Here is an 18,336-nt window from a genome sequence, read left to right as displayed (position 1 = left end):
AGATAACTTTCACGTATATGTCAGTTGAACTATCACTGTAGTTCACTCAAATTCTGCCACTGTGGGATATTTTAGAAATCAGGTCACTATGGCATACAGTGTCAGATGTTGACATAAACCTAATTTCTGCCAAACTACTTTCTAGTTTTTCTGGAAGTCTGTGTTAAATTATAAATATTGTTATGGATTTATATTTTTAAATGGGTTAGAACTCAACTGTTTCCAAATTTTCCTTATCTAGTCTGTTCTACTGATCATATTTTCTATTTTCTTGAAACTACTGATTAACACTTTTTTAATATAATAAGGTTTGAAAGTGCAATTTCCCTTTTGTTCTTCCTTTTATTCTTATTTCTTTTGAAAATTTTAGTTTTTGTAAAAAACTATAAAAATGTCTATAAAAATGATGGATCTGCCTTCATTCAAAGTCTTTTTGCTTGCTGAGGAGCTAAAGACCCCCTTTATTGGGTAAAAACATATTTATATTTCTATTTTTCCAGGAAAAAACAAACAAACAAACAAAAAGAACATAAACACTGTAATACCAGGAACACGGAGGTATTCCTGGTATTATTCATCCAGGTGCAATAATGAATTTCCCTTGGAGTTTAATTCTTATAACACTAAAACTATTAATTAATTTTGGTAGCATTAAATTAGTAAAGTCCTACCATTGGCAACAAATATACCATCAATTATTTCAGACTTTTTAAATTTCTTCAAAATGTTCTATAATTGTATTTATATAAATCTTAAGCATGGCCCAGTATGTATGCCTTCATACATTTCATAGTTATTTTGAATAGGATTTCTAGTTTTATTATTTGCACATAAATTGTTACTGCTAAATAGAAATATTGACCTTTGTGGGTTTATTGATGCTACTTTTCTAACACTATTAATTTTCTCAGTTTTAAATAAAATCATGCTATCAGCAAATTTGGTCTCCTTTTTATCTAAGTTCATTCCTTTAGTTACTTTTTTATTTCTTATTGCCATAGCTAGCATTTTCAGAATTACAACAAATAATCATTGCATAAAAGGCATTCTTGCTTTGCCCCTGCATTTATTCAGAAACTTCCAGTGTCCTCCCAATGCAAACAATTCCATTTTTTTCCAAAAAATTTTCCAAAGTAATAAAGGACTTCTTTATTTGATATAGTAGAAATGCTAGCAATAGCAATAAGAAATAAGAGGAAGAAATTAAAGGCATAAATATGGGAAAGAGATAAAACTATCCCTATATACTGATGTTATAATGGTTTACATTAAAAATCCTAGGAAATCAACAAAAAACTAATTAAGACAATGAACAGCTTTGGTAAATTTGCAGACTACAAAATAAAACCACTAAAATCAACTAGCCTATGGAAGTATAACAAAATCCAAGAGACAACATGGAAAGGGGCATTCCATTTTAACAATTACAAAATTTATAGAAAATAAGGGAGTCAATACCCCCATGGGATTTGATGCAACATCTATAGATGAACAGACAGGAAAGTCAAGAAGAAAAAATATCACTCAACATGAGGGTTTCCAACTGCATCAGTAGAAGGGCAGAGGAACTGATACAATTCAATGGAAAAAAAGCACAGAGATTATATACTAGACCAAGGACTGGGCCTTGAGAAATGGCATGAGTTCAAAGAATATAAGGAAGAATTACCAAAGGAAATAAAAAAGGTAGAAAGAGAACAAGTATAGTAAGTGTCCATGAAGAAAAAGCAAAGAACAATTTCAGAAAGTTCAACAGTACTAATATATTTATAAAGAAAATAAGGACTGAGAAAATGATGATGTCTTTGCCAATGAGGAAATCATTAGTAACCTTTCAGTGTAAAGTTTCTGTACAATGGAGTGATGGAAATGTGCACGGGGGATGCTGTAGAAACCAGAACAGCATAAGAGAAAGGTGAAAAATCAGGGAAAATGGCAAAAATGACATCTGAAATATTTCATATTGTTTTACTTTTTCCAATTAACTGTTCTCAACTTGACATTATTTTATCTGAAAATATTTATACTCCTTCAAAAACTAGTCTGATAGGCAGCTAGGTGGCACAGTGGATAGAGTGCTGGCCCTAGAGTCAGGAGGACCTGAGTTCAAACCCAGACTCAGACATTTGACATATACTAGCTGTGTGACCATGGGAAAGTCACTTAACCCCAAATGCCTCACCAAAAACACAAACCAAAAAAAAAACCCCCCACCCAAAAAAAAACCCCAAAACCAAACCAAAACAAAAAAACCCTAGTCTGATAACTGACTATATGTGTATACACACATATACAGTGTCCCCAAAGTTTTAAGCTTTAACCGCATGTAAGCTTTAAAAAGCTTAAAACTGCACTAAGACTTTGAAAACACTATATATATATATCAAGCTGCATTTATGATATGCCATCTCTTTTGAGATATAGGCACACATTATAAATATGATTCCAATATAGAAAGACACCACTAAAGAAAGCCTTTGAAAACTATCCTAACACAGAGGGTTTACATGTGATAGTCGTGTGATATGTGCTACAGCTGAATGTTACAACAAGCATAAATCTATTATAATGTGACAATGAGCTTTTTATAGAGTTTGTAGCACAATGAAATTCACTGGAGTTGAACTGTATCAGGAATCTTGAAAAACTTTAACAATACTGACCTCAAAGGACATCATGTCTAACAAATTCACAATTCTATTACAGATAACATTCACAGGAAATCAGATCAGACATAGAGATTGATTTTATGTGACTCTCTTCAGGACTAGTTCACCAGAATACTGAAACAGAGTTATCGTTAGAAGTTGCAGTAATATAGTGTTTGCTTTCATTGCCAAGGAAACAAAGAACTGAAAACAGATAACTTAAACAGATGTGAAAAGAGAAACAAAGTAATAAGTAGACTCTAGTCTAGTTCTCCTTATCATCTTTGGTGCCTGATGCCCCACACTTAGTCTCACTTTAATTTTAAAATGGACTGAAAAAAAATCACAATTATTTTTCATGTATGTAAAGTTGCAGGCTTGTGTCATTCCCCTTTACCCAATATTAAAAAGATTTTATGAAGTAACTGTAAATGAAAATTTTACTTAATAAAAATATAGCACTATTTTTTAAAGGAAAGAAGTCTGTAAGTACGCTTTAGTCAAATAACAAATTGTCACGTAAATCAAATCATTGGGTACCCTATCCACTTGTGTGTGATGAAAAGCAGGGCCCAAGCAAAATGCTTAAGGAATTGCTTAACTATTATTCTTGATGAATTTATTAAAATATTATGGCAACTGGCACAACAAATCAGCACACTAAGTGAAGTTACTAACAAGGAAAGTGAAATGTACAGCAACAATGCTGTAATTTAAAAAAAATTTATGTAACTTTGTTAAATTCAATGGTCCATTATATTTTCAGATTCAATGTTGTTTCATTTGTTCTTGCAACAAAAAGACCAATTGAGTCTTTAAACAGCTTCATATGGAAAGCAAGAGGCTCAGTCCTTATTTCATGTAAAATTAAATGCAGAAGAAGAAAACTGAAATAAACATTTCTGCCTAGATCTTTGTTGCTTCAATGAAAAGTGAACATTTTCTTGGCCGTTATGAAGAGCCACTTGGAACAGAGATTTTATGTACTAGCTCACTAGTTATTTGAGAGAAAAATATTGTATATGCTTTATGAAGGGAACTGAAAAATGGTGAGAACAGGAAATTTACAAGCAAACTCTGCCAGGTAAATAAAATGACATAAAGGAAAAAATAATTATGTATTCTAATAGGTAATACATCAAATTTTAACCTGTTCTACATACAGGTGAACCTAAACTTAAGAAAAAAACATAAGGAAAACTATTAACGTAACTGACTATATCAGCAACAAAAATAAATGGGTTTTTCTTTAAAATAAGAAAAATCCACCTAAAACCATCAGTAAGCATTATTTGCGATGGGGACAAATGAGAAGTCTTTCCAATAAGAAATATAAGAGGCGTGAAACAAGGATGCCCATTATCATCAATAATATTCAATATTGTATGAGAAATGCTAGCAATAGCAATAAGAGAAGAAAAAGAAATGAAAGGAATCAGAATGGGAAATAAAGTAATAACTCTCTCTCTCTGCAAACAATATGATGATATACTTGGAAAATCCTAGAGATTCAAATAAAAAGTCAGATGACACAATTTTAGCAAAGGAACAGGGTATAAAATATATCACCAAGAACACCCTGCAAGAAGAGATAATAAGAGATATCCCATTTAAAATAATTGTAGACTGTATAAGGTATCTGAGAGTATACCTACCAAGAAAAACTCAGGAACCACATAAATATAATTATAAAATGCTTTTTATACAAATAAAGTCACTTTTAAATAATTAAAGAAACATTCCTTACTCATGGATGAGCAGAGCCAATATAACAAAAATTACAATTCTATCCAAACCAATTTACTTATTTAATGCCAACCCAATCAAATTACCAAAAACATTATTTTATTAAGCTAGAAAATAATAAAATTCATTTGGAAGAACAAAATGTCAAGAATATGAAAGGAATTAATGAAAATAAAATGTAAAGGAAGGAGGTTTAGCAGTACCAAATCCTAAACTATACTATAAGGCAGTAATTATTAAAACTATCTGGTACTGGCCTTGAAATAAAAAGGTGGTTCAGTGGAACAGAGTAGACATAACAAACACAGTTGTAAATTGTGTTTGACATACGTAAAGTTTTAAGCTTTGGGAGTAAGAATACACTATTTGTAAAAATTGTTGAGAAAACTGGAAAGCAGTCTGGCAGAAATTGGGTATAGATCAGTATCTCACACCATTTAACAAGATACGGTCAAAATGGATACATGACCTAGATATAAAGGGAGATATCACAAGAAAACCAGAACATGGAACACATTATCTATCAGATTTATGGATAGAAGAATTTGTGAATAAACAAGAGATACAGAATACTGTGAGATGTAAAATGGTTAATTTTGATTACATTAAATTAAAAGGGTTTTGTGCAACCAAGATTAGAAAGAAAGCAGAAAACTGGGGGAAAATTTTTATAGACAGTTTGTTGGATAAAGGTCTCACATCTCAAATCTAGAGAACACTGTCAGATTTATAAGAATGTAAGTTATTCCTCAACTGATAAATGGTCAAAGGATATGAACAGGCAGTTTTTCGATGATGAAATCAAAACTATTTATAGTCATATGAAAAAATGTTCTACATCACTAATGAAAAAATGCAAATAAAAAACAACTTTGAGATATCATCTCATACCTACCAGATTGGCTAAAATGATAGAAGGGGGAAAATGACATGATGGAGAGGATGTGGAAAAACAAGCATTAATACACTGTTGGTAGAACTGTGAACTGATCCAACCATTTTGGACAGCAATCTGGAATAATGTGCAAAGAGTTAAGAAATTATACCTTTTGACCCAGCAATACAACTATTGGGTCTGTTTCCCAAGGTGATCAGGGACAAAGGAAAAGAACCTATGTGTTCTAAAATATTTACGGCAGCTCTCTTTGTGACGGCAAAGAACCAGAAATTGAGGGGATGCTCACCAGTTGGGGAAGGGCTAAACAAGTTGTGGTAGATGACTGTGACAGAATACTACTGTGCTGTAAGAAATGATGAGCTGGTCGACTTTAGAAAAACATGGAAAGATCTGCATGAAAAGTGAAGTGAGCAGAACCAAGAGAACATTGTATACAGTAACAATATTATTTGAAGAATAATTGTGAACAACCAAGTTATTCTGAGTATTATAAATACTCAAATAAACTATAAAGGAAGATGCTATCCACCTCCAGAGAAAGAACTGATAAGTAGAAGTATGTGTGGTCTGGTTTTACATAAATCTGTAAATCTGGGACAATTGGTGGCCTTCTCTAGTGCAGGGTAGGTGGGAAAGGAGGGAAACATTTTGGAACTTAAAACATAACCAAAAATATTTAAATTTTATTTTAAAAAAATCAGTCAGAGAATGAATATTTGTGTATGAGTATTTTAGCATCCAGTCATAAATAGTCCAGTACTCAGAATTTTCCTAGGAAACTGAGTCATGGGTGCTAAACTCTCTTCACAATCCTTAAAGTCTTTTTACTCTGTTTGCTTTTTGATTCCCCCTCTTACAGTTGGTCATTAAACTTACTGATGAACTGAGAGGGAATGGAACAAGGAACTCCCTATACAAACCAACGTCAGCCCAGAAGTCACAGCATAAAGAATGGGGGGCGGGGGGGGGCTGCCGCCCTCCATTACTCTCATTGTAATTGTGTTTTCTGACCCCCATACCAAGATGCTCTTTTGTGCCTATTATTCTGACATCATTTTTGGAATCACTGGAACCATGACAATGAAAACCAACACCCTATTCCACTCCACAGCTCTCCAACCTGCTTCTACCTTGAAAAAGAAACCAAAAACTGATCATAAATGAACACAAACAGGAGTCATTCATTGTTCTCACAAATCTGTGTTTTTTAATCTTAAAATTACAGTTTCCTCTTAAAGATATTTCTTTGTAAATTAAGAATAACTTTTTTTAAATTGTTAGCAAATAAAGTAGTCACATGGGGAAATTATGTCACTTACTGAGCTTTAAAAAAATTTTATTTTAGTTGAAGACCAAGTAGACAAACTAATACCTCACCGCAGCAATAGAATCTTTTGTCCCAAGCTCAGGTGAACAAAAATAAAGTGAAAATTGCTTTGATAAAAGAAGCATATTTCTCCAGAGAATTATTTACTGTCTAGATGGCTCCTTAAGTATGAGGCCATTGCACAACAAAGCTACATCAAATTTTAAAATCCCTACCCCTCCTGAGGCATTCGTGTTATCAAACCACAAATCAAACAAGAAAGCAAATTAGGAAAGGATCATCTGCATAGTAATAACTGAAGTTCCAACACTTATCAGTTGAATGCTTTTCTATTCCTACTCCTTAGCAAAGTCTAGAAAGGACTGCTAGTATATGCAGGCTCTTGCTAATAAGTTTTTATGTATTTCAGTAACTGCCTAGTGTTATGGGAAAATCGTTTCTTTTAAGGGAGGTGAAGACTGAGTAAAAGTATCCTTTCCAGAAAAGTGGCAAAGAACATATAAAATTTCCATTAGATTAGACAGGCCCACTTACCTGCTGGCTAGACTGAGCAATTCATGTTTATCTGCCACAGCTGATTTCTTTTCTAGTTCCCACATTAGTACATTGATCAGATGTGAATTTTTAATTATAATCGGCACTTCTTCAAACATGTGCTCAAAGGTGATGTTTGCCTTTTTCAATCTGTGAAACAAGTTAAAAATATTTCAGTCTTTAAGGTCATAAATAAATGTTAAAATTGCTTGTGTTTTATATATCTTTATTCCATTTGTGTTGGTATCCCTTGGGGTTAATAAGTTGGTTACATTACCACCCCCCCAAAATGGGTAGGGATTATTTTGAAGGCCAATCAAAAGGAGAATTGTTAGGATAATTAAATATCAGACTATTAGAATATTCAGTTATAAACCTAGCAAATAACACTCTAAGCAATTTTATTTAGTTACTTCTTCCCTTCCCAACCAATAGATATCCTTAAAATAGTGCCAGGAATAATAAAATCTTAATTTCATAGTCACTTACGCTTAACAGCCTATATTTACAACACACACACACAAAAAAACTAAATTATTTTTACACAAGGAGAAATAGTCCAGTATTCAGTAATTTAATCTTAAAAGCTTATGAAAGGAAAAGACATTAACAACTAATAGAAAGACTAAGTACTTAGAAATTAGACATAAAATGGTTGAGAATACTACCAATGCAGTATTAAGGAAACTTTGTAACAGTATTTCTTAAGCATGCTTTTCTTTTCAAATTCTTTCAATCTTAATTTCTCTAAGAGCTAACTGATATTATAAAATCTATTGATACTTCTTCACTATCTTGGAGGCTGTACAATTTCCCCCATATTAAGATTAAACTATTAAGTCAAGAAATAAAGTATATAATTTGCAAAAACTTCACTATTCTGGAAGGGTGGGGGAGTACAGGACAGAAGATACATTCTGAGTACCAAGACAAAAAAATGTGAAAACAAATTTGATAAATAGGAAAAAACGTTCTAATGGACAATGTAACAGAATGCTATGACTAATTAAGTGGAATGACAAAACACCAATATCAAGATGCTAATTCCTACTCCAACCACCAATTTGGTTTAAAAAATTCTCTATAAAGCTTCCAATACAAAATATTCTTTTGAAAGATCATTTTATGCTTTCTTCCACCCCCTTTCCCCACCCAGAAGGAATTCAACACACAAGAAAAGACATATAACTTATTGACAATGTCTGGTCTTTCTTTACATCTTCATTTTTACTGAATTATTTGTTTCTCCAAATATATAACCTAATTTTAATTAACTGAAATCCTTATTAGGAGAGACATTCTGTGAAGAATATGTTAAATCTTCTTAGTTTGTACTAAGTAATTTTGACAGCCTCTACATTATATGTAAGGCAAATACAGTACATCAAATTAACATTTGGAGGGAACTAGGGGGTTTGGGATGAATTTCATCAAAATATTCCAGAAACTAATTTTTTTAATCTCTTTTTAAAAGAGCAAAAGTACTTACGCTTCAGGAGAAAAATCCTTCTCTTTACAAACTTCCATCAGCTTAGGAGTCAGCCTATATGCCTTCAATGACAGAGATCCTTGAGCAGTTTTTATGGGATCTTGAATAAGAAAAGAATAATTTAAAAAAAATCTGTCTTCACTCTGTGATTCATTCTAAATGAATTTCACTACTTTCCATATAATTTTTTGGTGAATGATCATAATTTAGAATAGATACATGTCAATATAACATCAAATCAATAAGCAAGTATGGGATAACTAAAAATTACAATGTATAAGATATGTAAATGGAGCAAAATATCTTTCTGTAGAAAGAAAAACTAAAAACCTTTGAATTTACAGCTTTCTGAAATGTCATCTTTTCAAGATGCGTTATTTTCATTAAAGAAAAAGTTAGAAGGAAATCAACTAATATATGAAAATTATGGTGAATAGTCCTTTAAAAAATAATTTGGATCCAAATTTATGTGTGCTGCTACGTATCTCTTGAACATTTTTCACCTCAGTAAAGTCCCTATCTACACTGCTTAGATGAAAGTGATTTCAGAACACAGATCACAGAGATTAAGAGTGCTGTCCTGACACTGTCTCTTTACATTGGGGGAAAGAAATTTTGTTAAAAGTAACTGTTTAAAAACTCCTACAATAAGGAAGCTTAACACTTGGAGCATGATAACGGCTCGGGCAAGCCAATATTAGACTAAAACCTGTGTTAACATTCATGTTGTCTGAAACTTAACACAGTGAAACTTTTAGCAATAGGTGATAAAACGAAAACCAAAATAGACTGAAACAAGTGGAAAATTCATCAAGGTCTGATGATGCAATGTTTCCAGCCAATATAAGTACACTTTAACAACTTGTTCTTTACTGTAATCCAATTGTTAACATACTGAAACAATTTTGGGGCAGCTCATAAGATTGATCGTATTCATTAGTATTTTTTCTGACAGATACTCAGGACGTTACATTTACTTCTCAGCTGGAAACTATATGCAAGTCTGCCAGATATGGCAAACTGTGAGTGTTTGGGGAGGGGGAGGCTATAAAGCTGTTAAATTGCCTACGGTTCTGATACAGCACAGAACATCTGGTCTGGAGAGCTTGAGGAAACACCATTAAATAGGCAGAAAAGAAAAAAATCTTTGTGCTAAGAAACAGTCCAGGTTTTGTACACTCCTGTCAGAGGTATTAAAAAAAAATCTTGGCAAGTTGCGTTATGATTGGTCAGTCACGTACAGAGCCAGACACTCTAGCAATCGGGGTTTGTTAGACATCTGGTCTAGTTCCACTAGCCCCTTCAACAAGGGAGGGAGATGGAGGAATAAAAATGAAGCAGCTACTCCAGCATTCCAAAACATACACATCAGGGCTCTGATAGCAAGAAAAATAAACAGAAAGAAGGAAACCCTGTCTAGACTTAGCTGCTGCTGAGGCTGCTGCAGACACAGGGTTGGTATTTACTTGAGAGGGCCTGCCAGGCTACTCTTATAGACAAAAAAGACAGAATGCAAAAATAGTAGTAATAATATTAAGGGAGAAAAGAATAATAAAGAGAAACTTCTACAAACCATAAATGAGAACTACAGACTCTTCAATTGCATGTTGGTAACTGAATTGGGAATCCAGAAGAGCACGGGTGACAAAAGAGCCATAGTATGTAGACTGGTACCAACCAACATGAAGATGATCAATATTTACGTGACGAAGACTGCGCATCATTTCCATCTGATATTGGACTAAGTAAAAAAGACAAATCGTTAAATTTTAAACCATCCAGAAAAGCAGCCACATTACACAAAACCTCTGAAGAAATTAAATTAAATATTCATAGCAGCACTGTCCATTTCCAGATCTTTTAAAAAATCAACTCATTTGATATACTTGACAAAAAAATATAACTACCTTCAAATTTCTTATTACTTTATTGACAATCTATTTTCTTTATTAAAAAAAAAGTAATGTCAGATCATGATTTAGGAAACATAGTTTTAAAATACTATATATAATATTTACGTGATGAAGTAACATAATTGTTAGACCAGTTAACTTGATTCTCAATAATTTGATGTAAATAATTCAATACTTATGAATTCATGTATACAATTAACTTCTGTTCAAAGGGGATAAGTTTCATTTAAGGTTATAAATGAGTTCTACCTGATTTTTCCCCCACTATCTACTGTAAAACAGAAAAGCTGAAACCGTAAAAGGAAGCAATATATACTATGCTGATTGAAGCAGATTAAAAATATCAGAATTCCTTTTTGTCTTCATCTGGTGCCCCCTACTGTATATAATGATTTTTAAAAACCCTTCATTTTCCTTACTGTGTGCTCTTCAGTGTAACAAGTTATAGAGAATAAAAGAAAATTACTAACTGATCTGAATACATTAACTAAGAAAATATTTTATACAGATATTTTAAGTCTTTATATAATCAATGTCTACTTAAAACTTAGAATCAATAGTTTCAAAAATCAAAAATTGATTAGTTCAAAACTATAATCTACATTCTTTAAATTCACTAAGAAAAATAATCTAAGGTTGTAAAAAAAGTATTTTATTAACTTCTAAATGTACCAAGTCTAAACTTTGACCATGTTTACTTCTTCAATTTACTTGGAAAGTTTTGCTAAGGCTATACAACACTGGAGTCAAAGAAAAAAAACAATTTGCCCCTTAAACCTTTAGACTGGTGACTGGTTCTGGAGGATAAAAAGTAGAAGAATGCCCTAAATGACATGAGAAATCTTTCTCTGGAGTGGACAATTCTTATTTTTTTTAAACACTTCGCCAATAGATACTAAAGGCTAAAAATCTGCTTCTTGAAATTTCCTAGTCAATTCACTGAACTACATGAGTATAAAATGTACATTACTATTTTAAAAGGTATTCTTTTGTTACATTAAAAAAAAAAAGTTCTATTATCAGAGATTTTAAAGCCATAAAGTTAGGCTATGACAAAGATTTCAGACTTGTCATTTCCAGGTTGACTTCGCATGAGGATGTTATCTACTATAGTGTTTATCAAAGGGATAGAGACTTACCTAAAAATTCCCCAAGCTCAAATGATCCTAACTCCAAATATGGGTATTTTTTTCTAAAAAATTAATACATAACTATGCCCTTTGAACAAAAGACTCCATTAACTGGTCTATATCCAAAGGAAGCTATCAAAAGAATAAAGTCCCCATATATTCCAAAATATTTGTAGCAGCATTTTTTTGTGATAGAAAGAATTAGAAACAAAATAGATGCCCATTGATTGGGGAATGGCTAAACACACAGTGGTACATGAATGTAATAGAATATTAGTGTGCTTTAAGAACTGATAGATGTAATAAATGCAGAGAAAATACCTACATGAATTGATGCAAAGTATGAGAGCCAAGAAAACAATATTCAGAATAACTACAACAATGTAAACAGAAAGAACTACATACCCCCCCCAAAAAAATCAAAAGTGATTGTAACAAAATTATAATGATCAAATATGACTCAAAGGAAGAGATAGGAAACGACATCCCTAAACCCATCCCTCTTCGCTGAAGGTGGGAAGTCCATAGTTATTACACCTACATATTTTTTTTCCAATGTATCAATTATTTGTACCATTTTTTTCTCTTAAAAATACTATTTATTATATGGGATGGCTATCTGGGTGGAAGAGGGAAAAGGATGCTGGGTATAACTACAATGATAAAAGAAACAGAAGATATCAATAAAAACTTATTTCAAAATAATACATCAGTTAATGTTTTGTCTTCAGCTATTTGAATTCTACTTTTTACTATATTTCATACATAAATAAATCTAAGTACACCCAAAATAGCAGTTTGTAATCATGCTGATATAACAAAAATTTGTCTTTTTGAGGAAGAGGAAATTTTCAAATGGCCTGGTAATTCTATAATTCTAGACAGTTCAATTAATGCAGAATGATGTACTTTAGCAAATATAATAAAATTATAATCAGTTTCAGAAAGATTAAATTAAAATTCTATAACTTGTGACAATCGAAACAAATAAGGGTTAAAAAAAGATATATAGGAAATTTTTTAACCTACTAAACAAACCTCCCCAGTACTTCTAATTAACCCATTCATATACAAACCCCATAATTACAATGTAAACAGACTTTAGTTTATCATTGCTTTGATGGTCTAACTACAAATCATTCTTCTCTTCTAAAATGTTAGAAGCTAGAAGAGACTTAAATTAAAGCAGGGTCTCTACTAAGAAATGTTTTGGTTTGTACCTGAAAATGTTCAATTTCAGGGCTTTATATAGGAACTCTCCACCTTAGTTTTAAGAGTTGCCTGAAACCTAGAGCTTAAGAGACTTACTTGCCAATCTATGATCACAAAACCAATGAATGATGTTATTGGTTACGTTTGAACCCAGGTCTTCCAGCCTGCAAGTCTAACACTAAATTTAGATATATAGAATTAAAATACACTTAAATATGTAAAATTTAAAATTAGCCCATAAATCTCAAAATAATCTAAGATTACAACTAACATTTATGTATATATTACACAATTTACAAAGCACTTTTCTCACTCTGAGAATTACGGAGTGAAAGTTCTTATGTCTATTTAGACAAGGTGAAATGATTGCTAATCAGAAGCAAAGCTGTTACTTGAATCTGAGTCATCAAAACCTGAGAGGTTATAGATTCATGGAGGAGTTAAAATAAATTGCTCTTATATAACTGTACCCCATTGTTTTGTACAACATGTTTTCATTATATTCACTTAGATGAGGAAACTGAGGCTCAGAGGGGTGAAATAATGTGCTCACAAACAGCTAGTAAGTAGCTATATACCAAGCTGTCAGCCAAGCCACTACCATAATTAAGTGAAATTATCCTTTTATTTATTGCAACATTATGCACCTATGTACAAAAGTGATTTTTACTTATATCTAAGTCCCTCCAATACTAAATGGTAAATTAAGGTAGAAATAGAGGCAGAGAAATATTCTGATATGATACTTTTCGACATTACCTACCCTTTCTTTTTTCCAAAGTTGGGAGTTATTTCTGCCTTAACCACCTGCTCCCACCTCAATACCACTACATTGCCCTAGCATGCACATTTTTGCCAAGTTAACCTAACCATACTTGATTATAGCCTGTTTTGCCTCCATAAAATTCTACACCCAAAATAGTGCATATAAATGTGAATATTTACAGGCTAAAATGAAGCTGCCAATGTCTTGGTAAATGTAGTTGGAAGATCTAAATACACTGGAGTCTTCCCATGAATCAAAGGGTAATATTATACCACAAAAGGGTTAAATACCTGGTCTCCTGTATAAACTTTAATGAGGACCCTTATCATCTCTCCCTGCTATTAAGAGTTCAAAAGAGAGCTGCTGACCCATTCCACACAATCCCCACCATCAAACAATCATTTTCCTAAACATCCTATTCTCAATGGACCTCCCCCTAGGAAATAAAAGGTCTGAAAAAGTGACTCTTGAAAGGTAAAAATAATTTTTACCCATCGTGACCCACGGTGACAGATACAATGATGTGGTGTGGTATAACGAAGTTTCAATGTAAACACGCTTTCAAAAGTTCCTTGGATTTAACAAAGGAAAAGGATCTTTAAATTCACCATAAATATCATGCTAAGAAATATGAGCCACATTTTTATATGGAAGCATCAGACACCTTTTCAGGTGCTTGTATGGAGTTCTTTCTGCCCCTGATCTTGTCCTTCAGAAATTTTTTGAGAATTAGAGCCTGAGTTCAAATCCCAGTTAAACCACTTAAAAGCTGTGAAGCCTTGGGCAAATCGCTCAACTTTAATCTCTCTCATCCTCAGTTTCCTGTAAAATGAGATTGGACCAGAGGGAACCTCTAAGGTTCCTTCCAAGTGCTATATTCAGAGAATTCCAAGATCTGTAAGCCATTTTTCTCTCTCATTCCCCCCCTCCCAAAAATGGGAAAACACTATTTTCACAAAGTAGCATTTTTGCAATGAAAGGAATGGGCAGATGTCTTCTGGACCACTATACAACTGAGGGCAAGTCTTGGCTCTTACCTACTGATAGTTTCTACCCTTTTTCTACTCTATATTCAGGGAAGTGGCATTTCAAAGTAACTGGGGCAATAAATAGTGCTGCCTCCTTTTTTTGAGATAGTGGTGATTATGTGACAGTATCAGCAGATACAGCTTCAACTGTTCCCAAACTGTTACAACTTAAGGAGAAAGGCATATTCAGGAGAAATTGTGGCCATCGATTTCCAAATGTCTATTCGGTATTGACCCTGGAGAATAAATGGGCAACTATACCCAAGAAGTTACTAAAATGGGCATATCCTTTGACACTACTAGTAGAGTTGGACAATGAAGACATTCTTGATCCTAAAGGTCTACAGGGCCATTGTGCTGACTTCACTATTACACGCCTGTGAAACCTGGACAATCTATCAGTGCCAGGCCAAAAAACTGAACTGCTTCCACTTGAATTGTCTTAGAAGGATTCTGAAGATTACCTAGCAAGCTAAGGTACAGACACTGAGGTCCTCTCTTGAGGTGAACTGCCAAGCACTCAAACACAACAGCATAGAGTACAACTCTGACGGGCTGGCCACAAAGCCCAAATGCCAAATGCATGCACACCTAAAAGACTATTTTATGGAGAATTCAAACAAGGCAAGCACTCACATGGTGATGAGAAGTGGTACAGGGACACGCTCAAGATCTCTCTGAAAAATTTTAGTATTGATTGTGAGACATGGGAGATGCTGGCACTGGATGGCCCAGCACAGCATGCCCACATCAAAGAAGGCACTGTACTCCATGAGCAAAGCAGAAGAGCATTAGCATAAAGGAAACATGAACTGCATAAATTCAGGGACATCTCCATCTCAAATGTTCTAATGTGCCTACAAATGTTCTAATGGGACTACTTGTGCCCAACTTGTGACAGAGCCTTCCAAATTCCTATTGGACTGATAAGCCAGTTAGTCAGACTGTATGTACTCCGACCCCAACATTGTTATGTCATTGGTTCTCTTCAAAAATGAAGGATTAGCAACAACTATTAGTAGGCCTACACCTCAAAGAGATCAAAGGAGGAGGAAAAGAACAAAAATATTTATAGCTAAGAAATGATGAACTCTGAAAGACCTAAGCTGATCAAGGCAATGACCAACTACAATTCCACAGAATTGATGATGAAATATGTTCCATTTAACATGGAAGTGATGGATTAATATGCAGAGACACTAACCAATATTCTGAACACCAACAGTGGGGGAACTTGTTTTCTTTTGACTATGCACATTTGTTACAAGGTTAATATCACAATCACTACCACCACCACCACCCCCCCAGGAAGGAAGGTTGGGGTGAGGGGAGAACAGAGGACTGACAGGGAAAGAAAAACATGGGGAACCAGGTGGGAAGGAGAGAAAATAAATGCTTGTTGATTAAGAAATAAAATGTAATTAAAAAGAACAGATGGGCAGAAACAAGAGCAAAAGGAAGGCAAACAAACAAAAAGGAGAAGAAAGAAATTTTCACAGAAAGTACACAAATTACTTTTTGAATTAATCCGTACCAATGATCGTTCCTTGGAAGTACACATAAGAGGTCATAGAAAACTTTGCAAAGGTATTTTGGCGCTATGAACAAGGATCCTGAATCTCATAATACATAATGTCCTCTTACCTAACACAATGTCTATTAGCAATTTTCACTATTCATATTCACATCTGAATTAACAACAAAAATTACTGAAGTCACATTCTATTTAGAAATGGAAAAAAATAACTATTAGGCTAAAGACAAATTACAAAACAAATCTTTTCCAGAAAACTGTGGCTTCAAATTTATTATATTACGTGCTATGAATCCAAATTATCAGTGTTCAAGAGTAGGAAACTGTCATGCTGGTCTAAGTTAAAAACTTAAGAATTAAAATCTCTCCACTAAGGGAGAAAGAGCAAGTAAGCCAATGAATTGCAAAAACAAACTAGTCACTATCAGTGAACCAACTCATATTATGAATACAAAGCAGTAATCAGAAGCACTGAATAAGTACTGAAAAAACTGGAAGGGCTTTAAAAATGAGCTTCAGTTTTACATCAACCTTCAACCTCTACAATCATCTTAATTAGCTAACCCTATACTAAGGAAAGAAGTAACTGGTTTACAACACTGAATAACTTTTCATAGCTTGGCACCAAGATATTCATATGCACTTTTTCCAAAAAAACAACTGCAGATACATTCTTTGCCAAACAGTAAATTTTTTAAAAGTTCCTAGGGCTAAAATCAATTTAAATGGACCTGGATTTATTTAAAAAAAAAAAAACTGGCCACTCAATAACTATTTCTTTCTGGAAGAAAAACCTATTTGGGAAAAGTTTTGTTCTTTTCAAGACACAAATTTGAACACTTTTTAAATTTAAGTTTTAATAAATGTATCTTATGTAAATACAAGAGCACTCAATGAGCATGTACAATCAATCATCTAACAATCACTTTAAAACACAGAATTAGAAACTTCAAATCAGACAACCTTATCTTACGTAAAAAAGAAACTTGTAAGTCTTTTTCCACAAGCAACTTCGTACCATCTACCCCCCTGCTCTGCCCTTTTCTTCCTTTTACTACATTCCCATCCAAAAGACATACTTCATAAGAAGAAAGAAAAAATGTCCCCCCTTCTTATACTCTATTTCTCTAATACATCTACTTCAGAAAAACATTTTCTTATTATGAAGTAGGGAGAAACTGCTACAAACACCTGGCTCAATCTGAGCGGGGGGGCGGGGGGGGGGGGGACGACACAACACACGACACAACACCCACTAAACTAGGAAAGCATAGTGGCAGTTAATCAACACTGGAGATGCCCTCCTAGAATGGAGGAACGGGCTACCCCAGACTGAACATCTATAAAACATATGGGAGTCAAAGACAAGCAAGGAATTAAGCTATGTTTTACAGGTTACTTCTTTAAAAATTTATCAAAGTACCTCAATCAATTTTTAGAATTCAGTATTTGTATAAGCTAAGTGATACTTAGTCATTTAAAATTTGTAAATGAACTGATGAATGAAATCTATGCATACTGATCTAATTTTATAAAAAATGAATCAAACTTATTTAGAAAAGAAATGTGTAATAAATATATTGTCAGATTTGGTTACTGTATGAATTTTATTTAAAAGCTTTTATTAAATTGAATTTTTTAAGTGCCTACTATATTCCAGGTACTGTACTAGGTCTTATTCAAATATCTCATTTGATCCTCACAACAACTCTGTGAGGTAGGTACTATTATTACCTCCACTTCATAGTTGAGGAAACTGAGGCAAATAGCACACAGCTAAGCAAGTGCCTGAAGTCACACGTGGACTTAGGTCTGTCTTCCTGACTCCAGGCCCTGCCCTCTAGCCACTGTATCACCTAACTGACTCTATGTGATACGAAACTAAATACTAATAGAAATCAATATAATCTTCAAATTATCGATAATAATTAAGAGAAAAGCAATACATGTTGACAGCCTGTCCTTAGAAATGCTTCACTATTAATGGTTCAAGATCTTTATCAAAACTTGAACAGCTTCCTTTTGAAAACTTGCATTGTACTACAAAGACACTGTTCAACAACAATTGTAGTTTCCTATGGGACCAAATTTATATGTAATCAATAACAACC

The 18,336-nt window shown here is 33.4% G+C and overlaps 1 protein-coding gene across 1 annotated transcript in view; it reads right to left on the bottom strand.

The window, feature by feature from the left end:
- Window positions 1-18,336, bottom strand: part of EIF3H (eukaryotic translation initiation factor 3 subunit H) — a 116,827-nt gene that overhangs the window by 10,769 nt on the left and 87,722 nt on the right. Inside the window, exons 3-5 of the mRNA XM_027853989.1 lie at window positions 10,216-10,383; window positions 8,643-8,742; window positions 7,154-7,303 (exon numbers count right to left, since the gene is read on the bottom strand). Of these exons, the coding sequence (XP_027709790.1) occupies window positions 7,154-7,303; window positions 8,643-8,742; window positions 10,216-10,383 (418 nt within the window). The remainder of the gene's footprint in view (window positions 1-7,153; window positions 7,304-8,642; window positions 8,743-10,215; window positions 10,384-18,336) is intronic.

Source organism: Vombatus ursinus, unplaced genomic scaffold (assembly GCF_900497805.2).
Source record: "Vombatus ursinus unplaced genomic scaffold, bare-nosed wombat genome assembly UNPS02010284.1, whole genome shotgun sequence".
In the NCBI taxonomy this organism is placed as follows: Eukaryota; Metazoa; Chordata; class Mammalia; order Diprotodontia; family Vombatidae; genus Vombatus; species Vombatus ursinus.
This window is presented reverse-complemented; position numbering and strand designations above follow the sequence as displayed.